A 15,336-nucleotide genomic window follows, 5' to 3' on the forward strand; every position below is an offset into this window, starting at 1 on the left:
CTTGTTTGACATTTTTTAATTAAAAAAGGCCTCTTGAAATTACCAATCCCAATGCCACAATTTTAGAATAATCCCCAATCACTTCTGTTTAAATTCTTCCCATTTTATTTTTTATTTTTATTTTATTTTTATTTTTTATTTTTTTAAAGATTTTGTTTATTTATTCATGAGAGACACACACAGAGAGAGAGATGCATAGACACAGGCAGAGGGAGAAGCAGGCTCCATGCAGAGAGCCCGACGCAGGACTCGATCCCAGGTCTCCAGGATCACACTCCGGGCCGCAGGCGGCGCCAAACTGCTGCATCACCAGGGCTGCCCCCTATTTTTTTTTTTTTAAGATTTTATTTATTTATTCATGAGAGAGAGAGAGAGAGAGGCAGAGACACAGGTAGAGGGAGAAGCAGGCTCCATGCAGGGAGCCTGATGTGGGACTCGATCCCGGGACTCCAGGATCACGCCCTGGGCTGAAGGCAGGTGCTAAACCACTGAGCCACCCAGGGATCCCCAAATTCTTCCCCTTAATCTATCCTGCCCTTCTGCATTATATCCTACACTGGCATACTAAAGCAATTCTCTTACTTAGATAAAAAACCTATATTGATTCCCTCTTGTAACAAGTGCAGACATCTTTATCTGACTTTTAAAAAGTTCTCCATAATTCAGTCATTACTCATCTTCCATTACTCACTAAGATACTCAATTCCTAGGAGTCTCCTTAGTAGCTCTGTAGTAGTCATGGGACTACTTTCCTCATGTATCTTTGCTCGCGCCATCTGCCTCTTCAAGCCTGCTTATCCTTTAATGCCCAGGCTGAAGTATCTATCACTAACCCCCGATTGCATCGAACTCCCAGCATACATTGGTCTCTTGCCCGAGAGCTTGATAGTCAAACCCAAGCAAACCAGTGAGCTCTTTGCAAGTTCTCTAATTGTTCAATAGCATTTAGTTTCATTTTTAAAAGGAGCGTGGACTCATATAGATATATAGAATTTTGGAAGAGACCTACTTCTTTCATTTGACAAATGAAGAAATAAAGGTCCAGAGATCTGAAAAGGCTTACACATCTGGATAGTGGTAGAGACAGGACTAGAATTCTTACTTTAGCCCAGTTGTCTTTCCCATAAATCATAGTAACTTCTTAGTTATATCGTAGAAATTAGCTTTAATTAGCATGTTTTCCTAACAACCAACTCTTGTTTCTTCTCCAGAAATAAGAGGATTCAATTTCTATTGTTGATTTCTTTTTAGTAACGAATGTTAAATGAGTATGTTTCACACTTATGTTCCATACTATATAGGACATACTATATTCCATCTAATACAATGCTAGATATAGACATTTACCTATCTGATATCTAATATACAAGATAACCATAGATTTGCATCTAAAATGTGTAATTTTTAAAATAAACATAATAGTCATAAATGACTAGAGAACTATTTCATTTTGAGGAAGGGGACCTTTTTATAAATGAAGAATCATACATAATCCATTTTTAAGGTCTATTGAAGCAGACAGTTCTTATCTGCAGCAGAACAATGCCCTTGATTAGTGATGTTGTGAAGCAAAACTTCACAACAAACTAATACTTGCTTTTTTAAGCTAAAAATAATGGAACAAATTTTATGTTAAGTGATTATGTATCAGGAAACAAAATATAATCTAGGCATTAATAAGTTGGGCTAACATAGAGGTTTACTATTTGCAAATTAGTTCTTTGTACCACATAATAAAAAGGATCAGCATTTTAATTTGAGCAAGTAAGATGCCATGTAACAAATGGACACAAATTCCACATAGTGTTTGATCAAAGAAGTGAAGATATTGATAAAAAATCTTTACAAATTAAATGTAATAAACACAGTGACTATTCAAATAATCAAGTAGTTAGTGTGCAGATCCTCTTCTCAGAAAACCAAGGGCCAATTTTTACCCAAGAAGGATGAGCAAATCTTTGTGCTAAGACTGACTAATGCCGCATTGTATTTTCATATAGGTGTGTGGGAAAATGCATTTGTTTATTATGGCTTGGGTCCACACTTATCAACTTACTTCACAATCTTGGGAAAAGTGTTGTGATGAGTACTGGTGGTAACTGTTTAGATGAAGATTAAGTGAAAGGCTTTCTGAGCCAAATCCATTTTACTTAGATGTGAAAGTCAAACACAAATAAATGGTTTTTAGGAAACATGATGAAGTGGAAAGATGAACAGAATCTGTTTTCTCCTTAACATAAATGATGTATCCTTAGAACTGCCTGGTGTATGCAGTCTGGGCCATGAGCCAGCTTTTCTCAAAACAAAGGCTAAATTCTGTAGAGATTCATGCCATACAAAAACCCACTAAATAAATCGGCCCTGGCACACAGAATACCTATAAGGTATCTTAAATTGAATTTGGTGTCACTATTTCTTCAGAAAAGTGACTGGATTTTTAACTTAAATCCTGATCTTTGCTCTAAACACAGCTGAAATACTCTGAACTACTTGAGAAAGAGCTAAATCAAAGCACTTCTTCCCATTTTATTTTGTACATGTGTGTTGGTTGAAGGTTGATGTAGCCACATATGTTACCTCATCAACTAACAGAAGTGATCTGTCTGAAGTAGCTGGCTGGGTGGGTGCACCCCCTTTCTACTATGATCACTCCTCCATTTGGAAGGTCTGGTAGTTGCAGGCTTGGGTGATGAGAACAACCATCACAGAGGAGAAGGACCATTTTTCAATTAGGGGTATGTGTAGCCATGTGAGCTAGTCCTAGGTGCTACCCTAACTATGAATTTAACTTTGGCAGCAGCCTTTAACTGTTGATTCTCCCCACTTTGCCATTCCTTCTAACCAGCTGGGCTCTTGGCATCTGGTTCTTTTGTTGGCTCCTCTGTCCACTCCACTATGGACATTTTCTTTCTCCTGAAATTCCCCCTGCTATCATGGTCACCCTTATGCACAGAATTCCCAAAATGTTACTGCCTTCTGTCTGACCAAGTCTTATCTTTCATCACATTTGTCCTGCATAGTCTGTGCTCCATCACATTTTGTGTTCTTATACACTTCCTCCCTGACAGATGCTATTCTAATTTTAAATATTATTCCTACTTGGTTTCTTTTCATTTATTTTTAAAATTTAAGTTCAATTAATTAACATATAATGTATTATTAGTTTCAGAGTTAGAGTTTGGTGATTTGTCAGTCTTATATGTATATTACCCACTGCTCATTACTTCCTGTGCCCTCCTCAATGTCCATTGCCCAATTAACCCATCCTCTTACCCCTCTCCCCTCCAGTAACCCTCAGTTTGTTTCCTGTGATTAAGAGTCTCGTAGGATTTGTCTCTCTGATTTTGTCTTGTTTTATTTTTCCCTCTCTTTCCCTATGATCTTCTCTTTTGTTCCTGAAATTCCACATATGAGTGAGATCATAGGATAATTGTCTTTCTCAGATTGACTTATTTCACTTAGCATAACACCCTCTAGTTCCAACTACATCTTTGCAAATGGCAAGATTTCATTTTTTGATGGCTAAGTAGTATTTATTGTGTATTGTGTGTGTGTGTGTGTGTATATATATATATATACACATCTTCTTTATCCATCTGTCAATGGGCATCTGGGTTCTTTCCATAGTTTGGCTATTGTGGACATTGCTGCTATAAACATTGGGGTGCATTTGTCCCTTTAAATCACTACATTTGTATCTTTGGGTAAATACCTAGTAGTGCAATTGCTGGGTAGCAGGATAGCTCTGTTTTCAACTTTTTCAGGAACCTCCATACTGTTTTTCAGAGTGGCTGCACCAGCTTGCATTCCCACCAACAGTGTAAGAAGGTTCCTCTCTCTCTGCATCCTCACCAACATCTGTTATTTCCTAAATTATTAATTTTAGCCATTCTGACTGGTGTGAGGTGCTTATTGTGGTTTTGATCTGTCTTTCATTTGTAAATGTAAACAGTATTTTAAAGAAATGCACAGCTCCCTTTCCCTTCTTGGCATAGTCTCAATTATCTTTAACCACCCCATTTGGGAAGCCTATCATGACTACTGCTCCACCCCATCCCTGCCCCTAGCCAGGAAGTAAGCTGTGCTCTCCAAAGTTTCTACCACATCCACATCCATTAAAACACTTACTATGCTATCCACATATCTCTTTTCTCCAGAAAACTGCAGCCTCCTCTGTGTCTTATCTCTGTATTTTCTGGGTCAATAAATGTCTCAGAAATAAATGAAAATGACTTTCTAGTCCTACTTTCTGTCTTGCACTTCCAATTCCATCTCTGGTTCCTAGGATGACAACACAAAATGTGGACACCTTTGAATGCACTTTTAGTAATTGTTGTGCTGGGACATAAATGGTTCCAGGCAAACCAGAACCTATGGTCAAGGTTACCCTTCCTGTTCAATGATGTGCCAAACTTAAACCATCACTTTCCCTACCTTCTTCCAAAAATATTATTTTTGTTAATAAAACTATCATCCTTTCAGTAACTCCACATCAAATGCTGGAATTATATCTAACTTCCATTCATTTCTCTATTCAGTTCCTGACCTATAGATTTGAAATAAGATTACCAAAGGAAAGATGATAAAGAACAGAACAACAGGGACCCAGATTGGACTTTGTTTCTTGTTTAAATTTCCACAGCAATCATCCTAGCTCAGACTCTCAATGATTACTTAAGCCTCCTATTTGGTTGCCATATCTCCAGCCTCTACCTATTCTAGTTCATCCAACAAATCCTCTTAAAATACAGGTCTGATCATATCATTTCTATACTCAGAAGCCACAAAATTCTGCCGAAAGAATCACCCCAACCTAAAAACACTCAAATGATTACGTGAACAGACTTAATGATACTTGTCAAACCCAACCCATATTATCTAGTTTGTGGTTTTTAATATTTCCTTTGTCTAAAACGGTATCTCAATCTTCTTAAAATTCTACAACTTAAAAAAAAAAAAACCTATCTATATCTAGATCATCTCTAAAAGAAAAACAAAAAACAAATGATAACTGTAATGCTATGCTACTATCCCATTGCAGATCATGAACAATTCCTTAATATCAAGTATCTAGTCGGTAACAATTTTCCCATGTCTCAAACTCTTAGAGTTGGACTATGTGAATGAAGTTCCAAACAAGGTTCACACATTGCATTTAATTGACACATCTTTTAATCTCTTTTAATTGATAGGTTTCTCCATCCTCCTTTTTTCCCCCCACACACCTAGCAATTTACTTTTGTGTGCCCCCCAAAATTCTCCCATTCTGGATTTTGCTATTGTGCCCCACCACTTTCATTAAAAATATGTCCGTAATTCCTTACACATCCTGCAAGTTGGCATTTGGATCTAGAATCTCAACCATATTCAGGATTGAGTGTTTGTCACTGAATAGGCCGTATGTGGTATGACACACTTTCAGGGTCATCTCAAATGATACTTTTTTTTTTTTTTTTCCAAATGATACTTCTTTCATGAGGCTCAAATTGCCTTTCCTGCCCGCCCATCTTCCATGATAAAAAGAAACACAAAAACTGGACATTCTTTTTTCTTTCTTGAACTCCTCATGGCAATAACCACAAAGAAACAGCTTATTATTTATACCTCTTCTATCACCAATTTGACCAGAAAGTTCTCAAACCCCAAGGACAGTCTTATCAGAGTTTGAAACCACTGGAGTGCCTGGCATAGTTCCTTAAGTAGAGCAAACTTGCATTAGGCACTACTTAGATTGAATTCCAGTTTTCTTTTTACCTTTTTTGGGGAACTTTTTAAAATAAAAAAACTTGTGGTTCAAGCCACATCTTTATTTCTCTTTCAAAAATGGCATAAATTCGTTGAAGATAATTAATATTTCAGGAAAAAGTACTATTGCTATCATCATTTTATTTATATCTCATAGTGAATATTTAATCTATTTCACATTCTTTTCTTAATCCTAGATAACTAAAATGAAAGGTAGCATACTATAATTCTAAATAAAGATGGGCTGTTTTTTAACAGGGAATGTAACATTTGAAAAATAGTGTTTCAAGAAGTTAGGCACAGGGTTTCAATGTGGAAAATAAAGAGGCTACTTTCTACAACTCTCAAGGTTAACACTGTGGCCTAAAAATTGATATTCTTCATTTAAGAAAAAGTCCTATTAGATTATTGAACCTAATTATAGAGATTACAAAACATAACCACACACAATCAACCACAACCCAAGTGTTTCTAATAAGTGCCAGTAACTATATTATTTTTAAGAATTTATAGAGTCCTTGCAAAAGAAAAACAATGGAAAAACAACCATTTAGGGCTATACTGATGGTTTCATGGAGACTCTTCTAAACAGGCCTGTTTCTAACATAATTTTTCTTTCACTAATTTAAAAATGTTACATTGACTAAATTGACTAATCACTGACTAATTTAACAATCTGTTCTTAAAAATCAAGCTGCAAAATCTTATAAGGGGCATTGATAGCTACTTCACTAATAAAAGTTGCAATCATATAGAAATGCAAGGCAAGTTTTGGGGTTCTGCTTTTGTCACCTTACTTCAAGTAAGGATAGGAAAACTCTGACCCATCTTCACCAATGGTACCCAAGCAATCACTAGTAGCATCCATACAACCACCCTCCTCCAACAGGGACCTCATATTTTCTAGTCTTCTTCCCTACAACAACTCCCCATCTCATTCCCTCTTCCTTGAGTCTGATTCCTAGGCTATAGCATGGGCACTTTTATAAATATGATTTAGCCTTCCTGTGGTACTCATAGATTAGAAAAAGTTTTCCCTGACATTTGGCAGAGTAAACAAATACATTATTAATTGGAAAAGAAACATCACCAACAACTGCTTTTCCCTCAAAGATATAGTAAGAAATCTATTTTTTTTAAACCCCATGATTGGGACGCCTGGGTGGCTCAGTGGTTAAGCATCTGCTTTTGGCTCAGGGAGTGTTCCCAGAGTCCCAGGATCCTATCTCAGAGTCCCACATCAGGCTCGGAGCCTGCTTCTCCCTCTATGTCTCTGCCTTTCTCTCTGTCTCTCATGAATAAATAAATCTTAAAAAAAATAATAAACCCCATGATTTTATTCAATTAATGAAAAGCTACTCTTTAACAGATAGGTCTGCTTTTACCAGTTACCAACATCATTATTATTAGCAGTGTCTTCATTATGATGCTTAACATATTATGTTCCCAACACTATGGTAAGTGATCTACATGCATTATTTCATTTAATCCTCACAGTAAACCCCAATATGACAAATGAAAAAAAATGAAGCACAGAGGGATCAAGCAATTTTCCCAAGGGCAAATTATAAATAAATAGCAGAGCTAGAATTGAACACAGAGCTCTTTGACTTTCAGCTTCTTGGCTAGAGTGTGTTACTTTCCAATGCTCCTATGGTTTTATAACTTTGATGTAAGAGGTCTATTATTAATCCATTCAACAAATAACCAAATTTTATTGAACATCTGGCACTGTAGTAGGCAATGGGATAAAAATAAAGTCCAAAACAGACTGACATATAAAATCACAAGAGCACTAATAACAGAATACAAGCATAAATGTTACTTTTAAATCAATCTGAACTTGGATGCTGAAAAGGTTTCTGGGAGATTTCTAAAGTAAAAACTGCTACTTTTGTATGACAGGTGCTCGTTATTCATTCACCTACCTTCTTTGTTTCTCTATGTTCCCACAAAGGCCCAGGGGTTCTGACAAGCTTTTTAACATCAGTAATATTTTGAACAGTACCAATATTGCATTTCTTTTTTTTTTTTTTCAAGATTTTATTTATTTATTCATAAGAGACACAGAAAGAGAGAGGCAGAGACACAGGCAGAGGGAGAAGCAGGCTCCATGCAGGGAGCCCAACATGGGACTCGATCCTGGGACTCCAGGATCACGCCCTGGGCTGAAGGTGGTGCTAAACCGCTGAGCCACCCGGGCTGCCCGCAATATTGCATTTCTGAGAACCAGAAATGCTCAAGATGAGGTTTCTGGACTATGCAAACGTTAATTCAGACTTACTAGAAGAAAAAGCAAGCCTCATCAACACCAAAGATCACCCAAGAAGAGTGCAGATCAATCAGAGTGCTTAAAAAGTGCTGGAAACTATGATCATACTTAAAGGCAGGCTGACAATTGTGCTGCCTGGGCCAATAATCCTCAGAGCTTTCCGTAGTAATGGAAATCAGTGAAAGGTGGCTCAAAGAGTCATGTGAGCTTCAGTTTCCATGGAGAAGAAAAGAGAAAGCCAGGATGCCCAGGCTAAGGACCTCTAGGAGAATCTGGATTCTCCCTCAATTCCCATCACTGACAAGTCAGCCAGCAGCAAGGTCATGTAGGGTGAAACTAAGGCTTCCTTAAATAACCCAAAACCTGGGGTCTGGACTAAGAGATTCCTTAAAAGCCCAGCCAGAAGCATAGCCATCTCCTCACAGAGAAACTTTGATATGGGGTTTTTGCTGATTCCAGACAATTGCCTGGTGTTAGTCCACCCCTAACAACATATATAACTCACTGGACTGAACTTATATGTCAACTTATCTTGTGTACAAAAGGAAATATAAAAAAGACTAAATGCTGACAAACACAGGTTTATTCATAAGCCACCCAAGGCACTTTAAAAACTCTTCTATAAATGATTTATTTACTACCCATTTCAGTCTCAACAAGTAAATATCAAGACATAAATGTAGTTCTCATTTAGAAGTGTTACTAGTGGAAGTTTATTACATGCACTGCTTATTTTGGCCCTACCTATTTCTAGAAGAGTGTCCTAAGAACGTAGGGATATTTATTGGAGGATGAAAAAGAGTAGAAAATGAGGAACTTTATAATCGTTAACATAGGAGAATAGAGCAAACAGGCAGTTCTTTAAAGAATATTAATATTTTCACCTTTTTCTAATTTATGTTAAAAGTGGTAATGAGCTCGTATCAGAGGTATCAAGGCAAACACCAAAAACCATAGTTGCATTTCATATTCTAACACTTAACCACTTTGCCCTTCCATAACCTTGATTGATCCAAATTATTTTACAATTTAAATATTTTTGTTTGAAGCATTGGCACCAACACCAACATTTGAAATTTTAGTTCCTGCTACTTTAGAGAACCTGTCCTAATCTTTTAACTAAATTTAAAACTTCATATATGTGATTTTGTGGCAAAGAGTAAATCTGATGTCTTGGGTTTTTTTTTTTTTTTTCTTTTTTAAAGATTTTATTTATTTATTCATGAGAGACACAGAGAGAGGCAGAGACACAGGCAGAGGGAGAAGCAGGCTCCATGCAGGAAGCCCGACGAGGAACTCGATCCCAGGTCTCCAGGATCAGGCCCTGGGCTGAAGGCACCACTAAACCTCTGAGCCACTCGGGCTGCCCTGACGTCTTGGTTTAAAATGTCATAAAAACATGTTAAAGTACCTTTTAATAGGGACACTTTAGCAAGAGGTTCATTTAGGTCTTGCTCATCCATTTGGGCGTCTGTAGGGGGCAAAAAAGATAATTACAAACAGTAATCAGGTCCATCCTGAAGCTATCACTATCAAAATAAATAACTGAAATTTATACAGGTGTCATATTTGGATAGTTGAAAGTAATTTTAACAATATATTCAAGATTCAAAGGAGTAACTTCAAAAATGGAAGGAGACTACTTTTTCCCCCAAAACACAAACTTTGAAATCTCCACCCATATTAATCTGCATACCTAAACTGCTCAGCCAGTAACATTAACATCTGTAGATTTGCAAACATCAGGTTATAACTTACCTGTAGTGTCGTCACTACTTTTTTCCTTGCTTGGACTCAGAGTATCTGACAAATCAGATTCTTTTGCTCTTGCCTGGTTTTCTACCAAGAAAAAAAATGAAAGTAGAATCTCATTACAACTATATTAATAAAACTGCTTTACGATTTGAGTGCTCTAAATCTACTGATATGCAAAATACTTTTAAAATTAACTGAGGTCACTGAATCTCTTACTTCTTCACCACTCTAGTCCAAAATGGAATGCTGGTTATTACACGTGGTTCATATTAAATTATAATGTGGATCATATCTGCTGTGCAGAGGGCTGGGGCTTTTGTCAAGGCTGTCCACTGGCCAACTAGAAACAAAAATGAAGCAAGCTTTGCTAAAGTATTCAGAGAACTGCAACAAATATAGCAAAATTCCAAGACAATGTGGACATTGTATGAAGATGATGCAAGGGGCTTTCTTACATAAAAACACTAGTTAGGTTGCCTTAGCAATAGTTATATTTAGTAATATTTATATTTATATAAAACTCTAAAATCACAACTGTTATAAAAATGACATTTAAAGAAAATCAATAGCCTTTTATATCTAATATATATATATATATATATATATATATATATATATATATATATGTAAGTACCTGAACCACATTTAGAAAGACCTAAAGAAAGTTTTGAGATTATTTGCAAATGGTGCACTGCCTCTGCCAATAAAGACATCCTAGGCCTCATTTTCAACAAATTGCTATCAAAAATCCTAACTATAAGCCCAACAATTTATTAAAGATGACTGACAGTTAATTAGGCTGTAGATCCTTATCTATAACTGCACATCTGCGTGTAATATGGCATGCCTTAAAACAGCATTTACAGAGACAGCTATTTCTCTGACAAAATCCTACAGCATCTCCCCATTCTCCACAGGGTCTCAGCCAATCTTTACCTCCCAGGATTTAGCTATAATTTGGTCCTTGCATTAATGGACACATGAGCTCTTTTTCAGTCAGGCTAGCTTCTTTACAGGGCTGAGATATGCCAGCGCACTATGATCTCCCAATTCTTTGCTAGAGTTGCTATTTTGCTAAACTCAATGACCATTCTCTCTACTAGGCCTATTCATTCTAGAAGATACAGCTTAATCCCCTAACCTCTAAGTAAGTCTTCATTTCTCCAGCATGCAGCTTTTTATTGCATCTTCTCTGTATCCTATGATCTTGTAATTAATCCTGCTCTATTTTATATCATCTATGTGTATATATGTATCTTATTTCTTTAGATTATAAATTCACTGAGTATATATTATTTTGTATAATGTTATGGCCATTGTTTGTGGTAATACCATCAAAAATTTAAATGTGCATATCCACTTCTAGTACTTTTTCAAAGGAAAAACAGACTACATATAATATATATAAGGATGTTTATTGAAGCATTGTTCATTATGGAATGGAAAATATTCAAGATATGTTCCTTACTATTAAATAAAAATAAAGATTGTTACAGAACAGTATGTATATGACCCCACTTAGAATGAAAATAGCTATACATTTAGCTATGAATTTTCAGCTGTACATATTTATTCAAGTCTAGAAGGATCCACAATAGAAATACCCAATGTCATTTCTGGAGATAGGGACATGGCAGGTTCTGATTTTCTAACTTCATATTGTCATACATTGTTTGAAAATTTTTGTTAATATATATCGTTTTATACCCAACTAAATGAAGAGATATTTTCCATTTTGAAAGTAATAAAAAACATATCTAAAACCATTAATTAATATTAAATATATTTTATACAATATTAAAATATAACTTATTATGGCTATTCCATTAAGAACATCTCTAGAATTTGTGGCTGAATTTGTGAAATAGATGATAGACTACAAGAAGCCTTTTGCTTCTTTTCTCACTGCCATTTCTAGTCATAGGCCAACTGCTGAGAGACACAGAGCTTAGATTAGAAGTGAAGTCACTGACCATGGAGGCTCGTGGGAATACAATCTATGACCTCTCCTGCATTCACAGTGTGCCATAATCAGGCATTTCTGAATGTTCTAGTTTTAATCACAAAGTTACAGTTCCAAACAAGGCAGGCTACTACATCTAATCTATACATGGATGGAAAAGGAATCTCTCTGGGAGAACAGAAAAAGGACTCTTCTGATTTTAATATTCTTGGCAATTTTATGATCAAGATATTGAGGTAAACCAAGAAGAATGTATTTTCAAAAATATTCTTTTGGATTAGAAGGAACTTTTATTTTATATTTAGAATATTAGTCAGGAAGGTAAAACTAAAAGGTGGGATCAAATCTTCCAGTAAGATTTTACTAGAACGTAAGTTCCATGAGGACAGGGATTTTTGTCTATTTTGTTAACTGCTCTATCCCCACTGCAGTGAAGTGTTCACTATATAGCAGGCACTCCAAAGAGAGGATGTTTGAAGGCACGAACCTATTCTGAGTAAGAAGACAAGTCAAATCATGGTCCATCACTGTTATGTCCTAATATTACAATTATTATGTGGAGGCAAACCAAATGTATTCAAGAATGAAATAGGATATAACAAATGAGATGGAAAAGGAAGAGTATTTCTTTCCTCTCAAAACATCCATTCTTTAGCTATGAAGCAGCACCCAACATTCTAGTATTAAAAAATCCTTACTGGTTGATTTTCTCTGCAGCACTTAATCATTAAGATACATACCAATAATATATAGACGGAAACAGAAGGATAGCTACCAGAATCAATACCAAAACTGTTCCCAAACTGGAAAGTCTACAACAAGATGAGTATTTTCACTATATCTCTGAGAACACATAATGATGGATGGACAGAACAAACTTACTGGCCACAGACCACTTCCTACACCAATGGAACCATTAGTTGGTAAGAAAGCAAGAAGGGAAATGAGAACTAACATTTGTTGAATACTAGAACAATGCTCCTTGCTTTATAAGCAATATTTCATTAAATTTCCACAAATTTGCAGTTAAATATTGTCAATTTCATTTTACAAATGAGGAAATTGAAGTTTAAACAGTAAGTTGCCTGAAGGCATACAGCTAGTTAGTTAGTGGCAGAATCTGGAGTTGAAACCATCTGTTTTGGGACACCTGGGTGGCTCAGCCATTTGAATGTCTGCCTTTGGTTCAGGGCGTGATCCTGGGGCCCAGGGATCAGGTCCCCGCATCTGGCTCCCTGCGAAGAACCTGCTTCTCCCTCTGCCTATGTCTGCCTCTCTGTGTCTCTCACGAATAAATAAAATCCTGAATGAATGAATGAATGAATGAATGAAAGAAAGAAAGAAAGAAAGAAAGAAAGAAAGAAAGAAAGAAACCATCTGTTTTACCTACCAGTATTCTTTTTATTTCCGCCCTAAGCCTACAGTAAACATATAATGACTGCTGGTTGAGTTAGGGTTTAAACACAAAGCACATACAACCTATGGTTACATTTTGCATTAAGTGATATATCTGAAATACTAAAACTTATAAAATCTGGTAATTGGCAATTTCTAGGAACTGTTATTTTCAATGCAGAAACGAAATTCTACCAAAAACCACCCACGGAAGCATTTTTTTTTTAATTTATTTTTTTTTAATTTTTATTTATTTATGATAGTCAGAGAGAGAGAGAGAGAGAGAGAGGCAGAGACATAGGCAGAGGGAGAAGCAGGCTCCATGCACCGGGAGCCCGATGTGGGATTCGATCCCGGGTCTCCAGGATCGTGCCCTGGGCCAAAGGCAGGCGCCAAACTGCGGCGCCACCCAGGGGTCCCCCTGGAAGCATTTTAAAAATAAAATGACTTAGCCAAATCAAAAGAAATACTTTATAGTCAGATATAAAGCATTTAAAATGTAACTTATCTCAGCCATCCAGTTTGTTACAAGGATTAGTGTACCTCTACATAGTAACTGTGAGAAATGTTTGTAAAATGTTGACTGCTGACAGAAAAATCTCTGGGTATATAAAACTTGATCTGTATTACCATTCTTAAAGGATGTATTCACTTGCATGGACTTACTTGCTATAATTTATTTAATAAATGCCCTCATTACTGGACACTTACTGTTTTCCTCTCTTTGCTTTTAAAACATTGAAGTGAATACCCTTGCATTTTGTCCAATTTGTTTCTTAATATAAAAACCCAGAAATGGAATTGCTGGATCAAAATGTATGCTCTTTAAAGCTTTCGACACATATTTTAGAGCCAGTTTTCAAAAGCAAATAAGTAAAGACGGTACAAATCTTTTTCAATAATGACACCACATAATTTCAAGCAAATATATTTGAATTCAGAACACATTAAATAGAAGCACTAAAGTAGCAAGATATTTTTAATTAAAGTAGGACTGATTATTTTTCTAAGGCTCTACACTTCCACTTCAGTGTGCTGGCTATTCAACTAATCTGAGTAGGTATTTGGGTGGTGAAGTAAAAGCTATGTTAAAATCTGTTCTCATCTCACTTTAATAAGATGAAATAAATTGCCACATGTACTAAAAATAGTTCACTGCTCTGAAATCCAATGCCTGTTTGCCAGAACAATATTAGTGATGCATATTCTATGCATTCTTTCCCCAAATATGGCATCTGCCATGCACAAAATTCAGAATGGAAGCCACCAGATACTTGAAATAACATTCTCCTTTTAAATATTTTTAGAAGCCAAAATGGTTCCTGTTAACTTTTATAAAACAGAATGTACTGAGATGGAGTATTCCAAACTTTTATCACTCATTGTTTTAATGGACCAAAAAGATTGTGAATCTACTTATAAACTTTACTGGTAGGTTCTGATGAAAGTCCGAGAATGATAATGAGCACATCACACCAAATTTATTTGTCCAATTTCCCTAATGCAGAAGAGTGACTTGACAACATAATGCTTTAAAACACTTTTCTTCTCCGACAATTGTAACAGAAGAGAATAAACTATTTCAGGCAATTTCAAGACTACTCATTATAAATATAAGAAGACTTTACATAATCACTTTTATTTAAATCAAATTGATATGCCAAAAATTAAGAAAATATTAAATTTCATAAGGAATGTTAAAGGTATGACAACCACAGAAATAGAATTGCAAGCATTTTTCACCTGTTTTACAAAAGATTTACATTGTGTTTAATTAAAATTTGTATAGCAAATATAATATCAAATATCAAAAAAGCTGAAAATAATGCTAGAAGTGAGACAGATCAGAACAAATCTTTAATACCTAACAAAACCTATTTCAAGCACTTAAAAAATATATATATATATATATATATATACCCACTTAAAAAAGAACCTTTCTAATTAAGATATCCTTCTTAAGACAGAACTCCAACTATCTTAGATTATATGATACTGTTACTGGATTGCCACTTGGTGAGCTATAAGAAATAAATTGATGGTTAAAATACTATGACCTTGGAAAAGTACACTAACCTCCATTATCCAAAAGAGTTGTCAAAACCCACAGAAAACCCAGAGAAAACGAACCTTTTGAAAGCTTTGTTTCTTCTACCACTTTGGTTAGATGCCCCTCGACGATCAGCTTCTCTGCCAAAGAAAACAA

The 15,336-nt window shown here is 35.7% G+C and overlaps 1 protein-coding gene across 40 annotated transcripts in view; it reads right to left on the reverse strand.

Moving 5' to 3' along the window:
* The window catches only part of SLMAP (sarcolemma associated protein), a 146,362-nt gene that overhangs the window by 21,760 nt on the left and 109,266 nt on the right, over nucleotides 1-15,336 (reverse strand). For 28 of the 40 annotated variants that reach the window (XM_038566077.1, XM_038566088.1, XM_038566060.1 and 25 more), the window contains 3 exons: nucleotides 15,261-15,320; nucleotides 9,776-9,856; nucleotides 9,429-9,488 (listed from right to left, as the gene is read on the reverse strand). In XM_038566077.1, coding sequence (XP_038422005.1) covers nucleotides 9,429-9,488; nucleotides 9,776-9,856; nucleotides 15,261-15,320 — 201 coding nt within the window. Of the gene's footprint in view, nucleotides 1-9,428; nucleotides 9,489-9,775; nucleotides 9,857-9,988; nucleotides 10,049-15,206; nucleotides 15,321-15,336 lie in introns of those variants that run through there. The other 12 variants (XM_038566067.1, XM_038566053.1, XM_038566050.1 and 9 more) reach the window with 2 other exon arrangements.

Source organism: Canis lupus, chromosome 20 (genome assembly GCF_011100685.1).
Source record: "Canis lupus familiaris isolate Mischka breed German Shepherd chromosome 20, alternate assembly UU_Cfam_GSD_1.0, whole genome shotgun sequence".
Taxonomy (NCBI): Eukaryota; Metazoa; Chordata; class Mammalia; order Carnivora; family Canidae; genus Canis; species Canis lupus.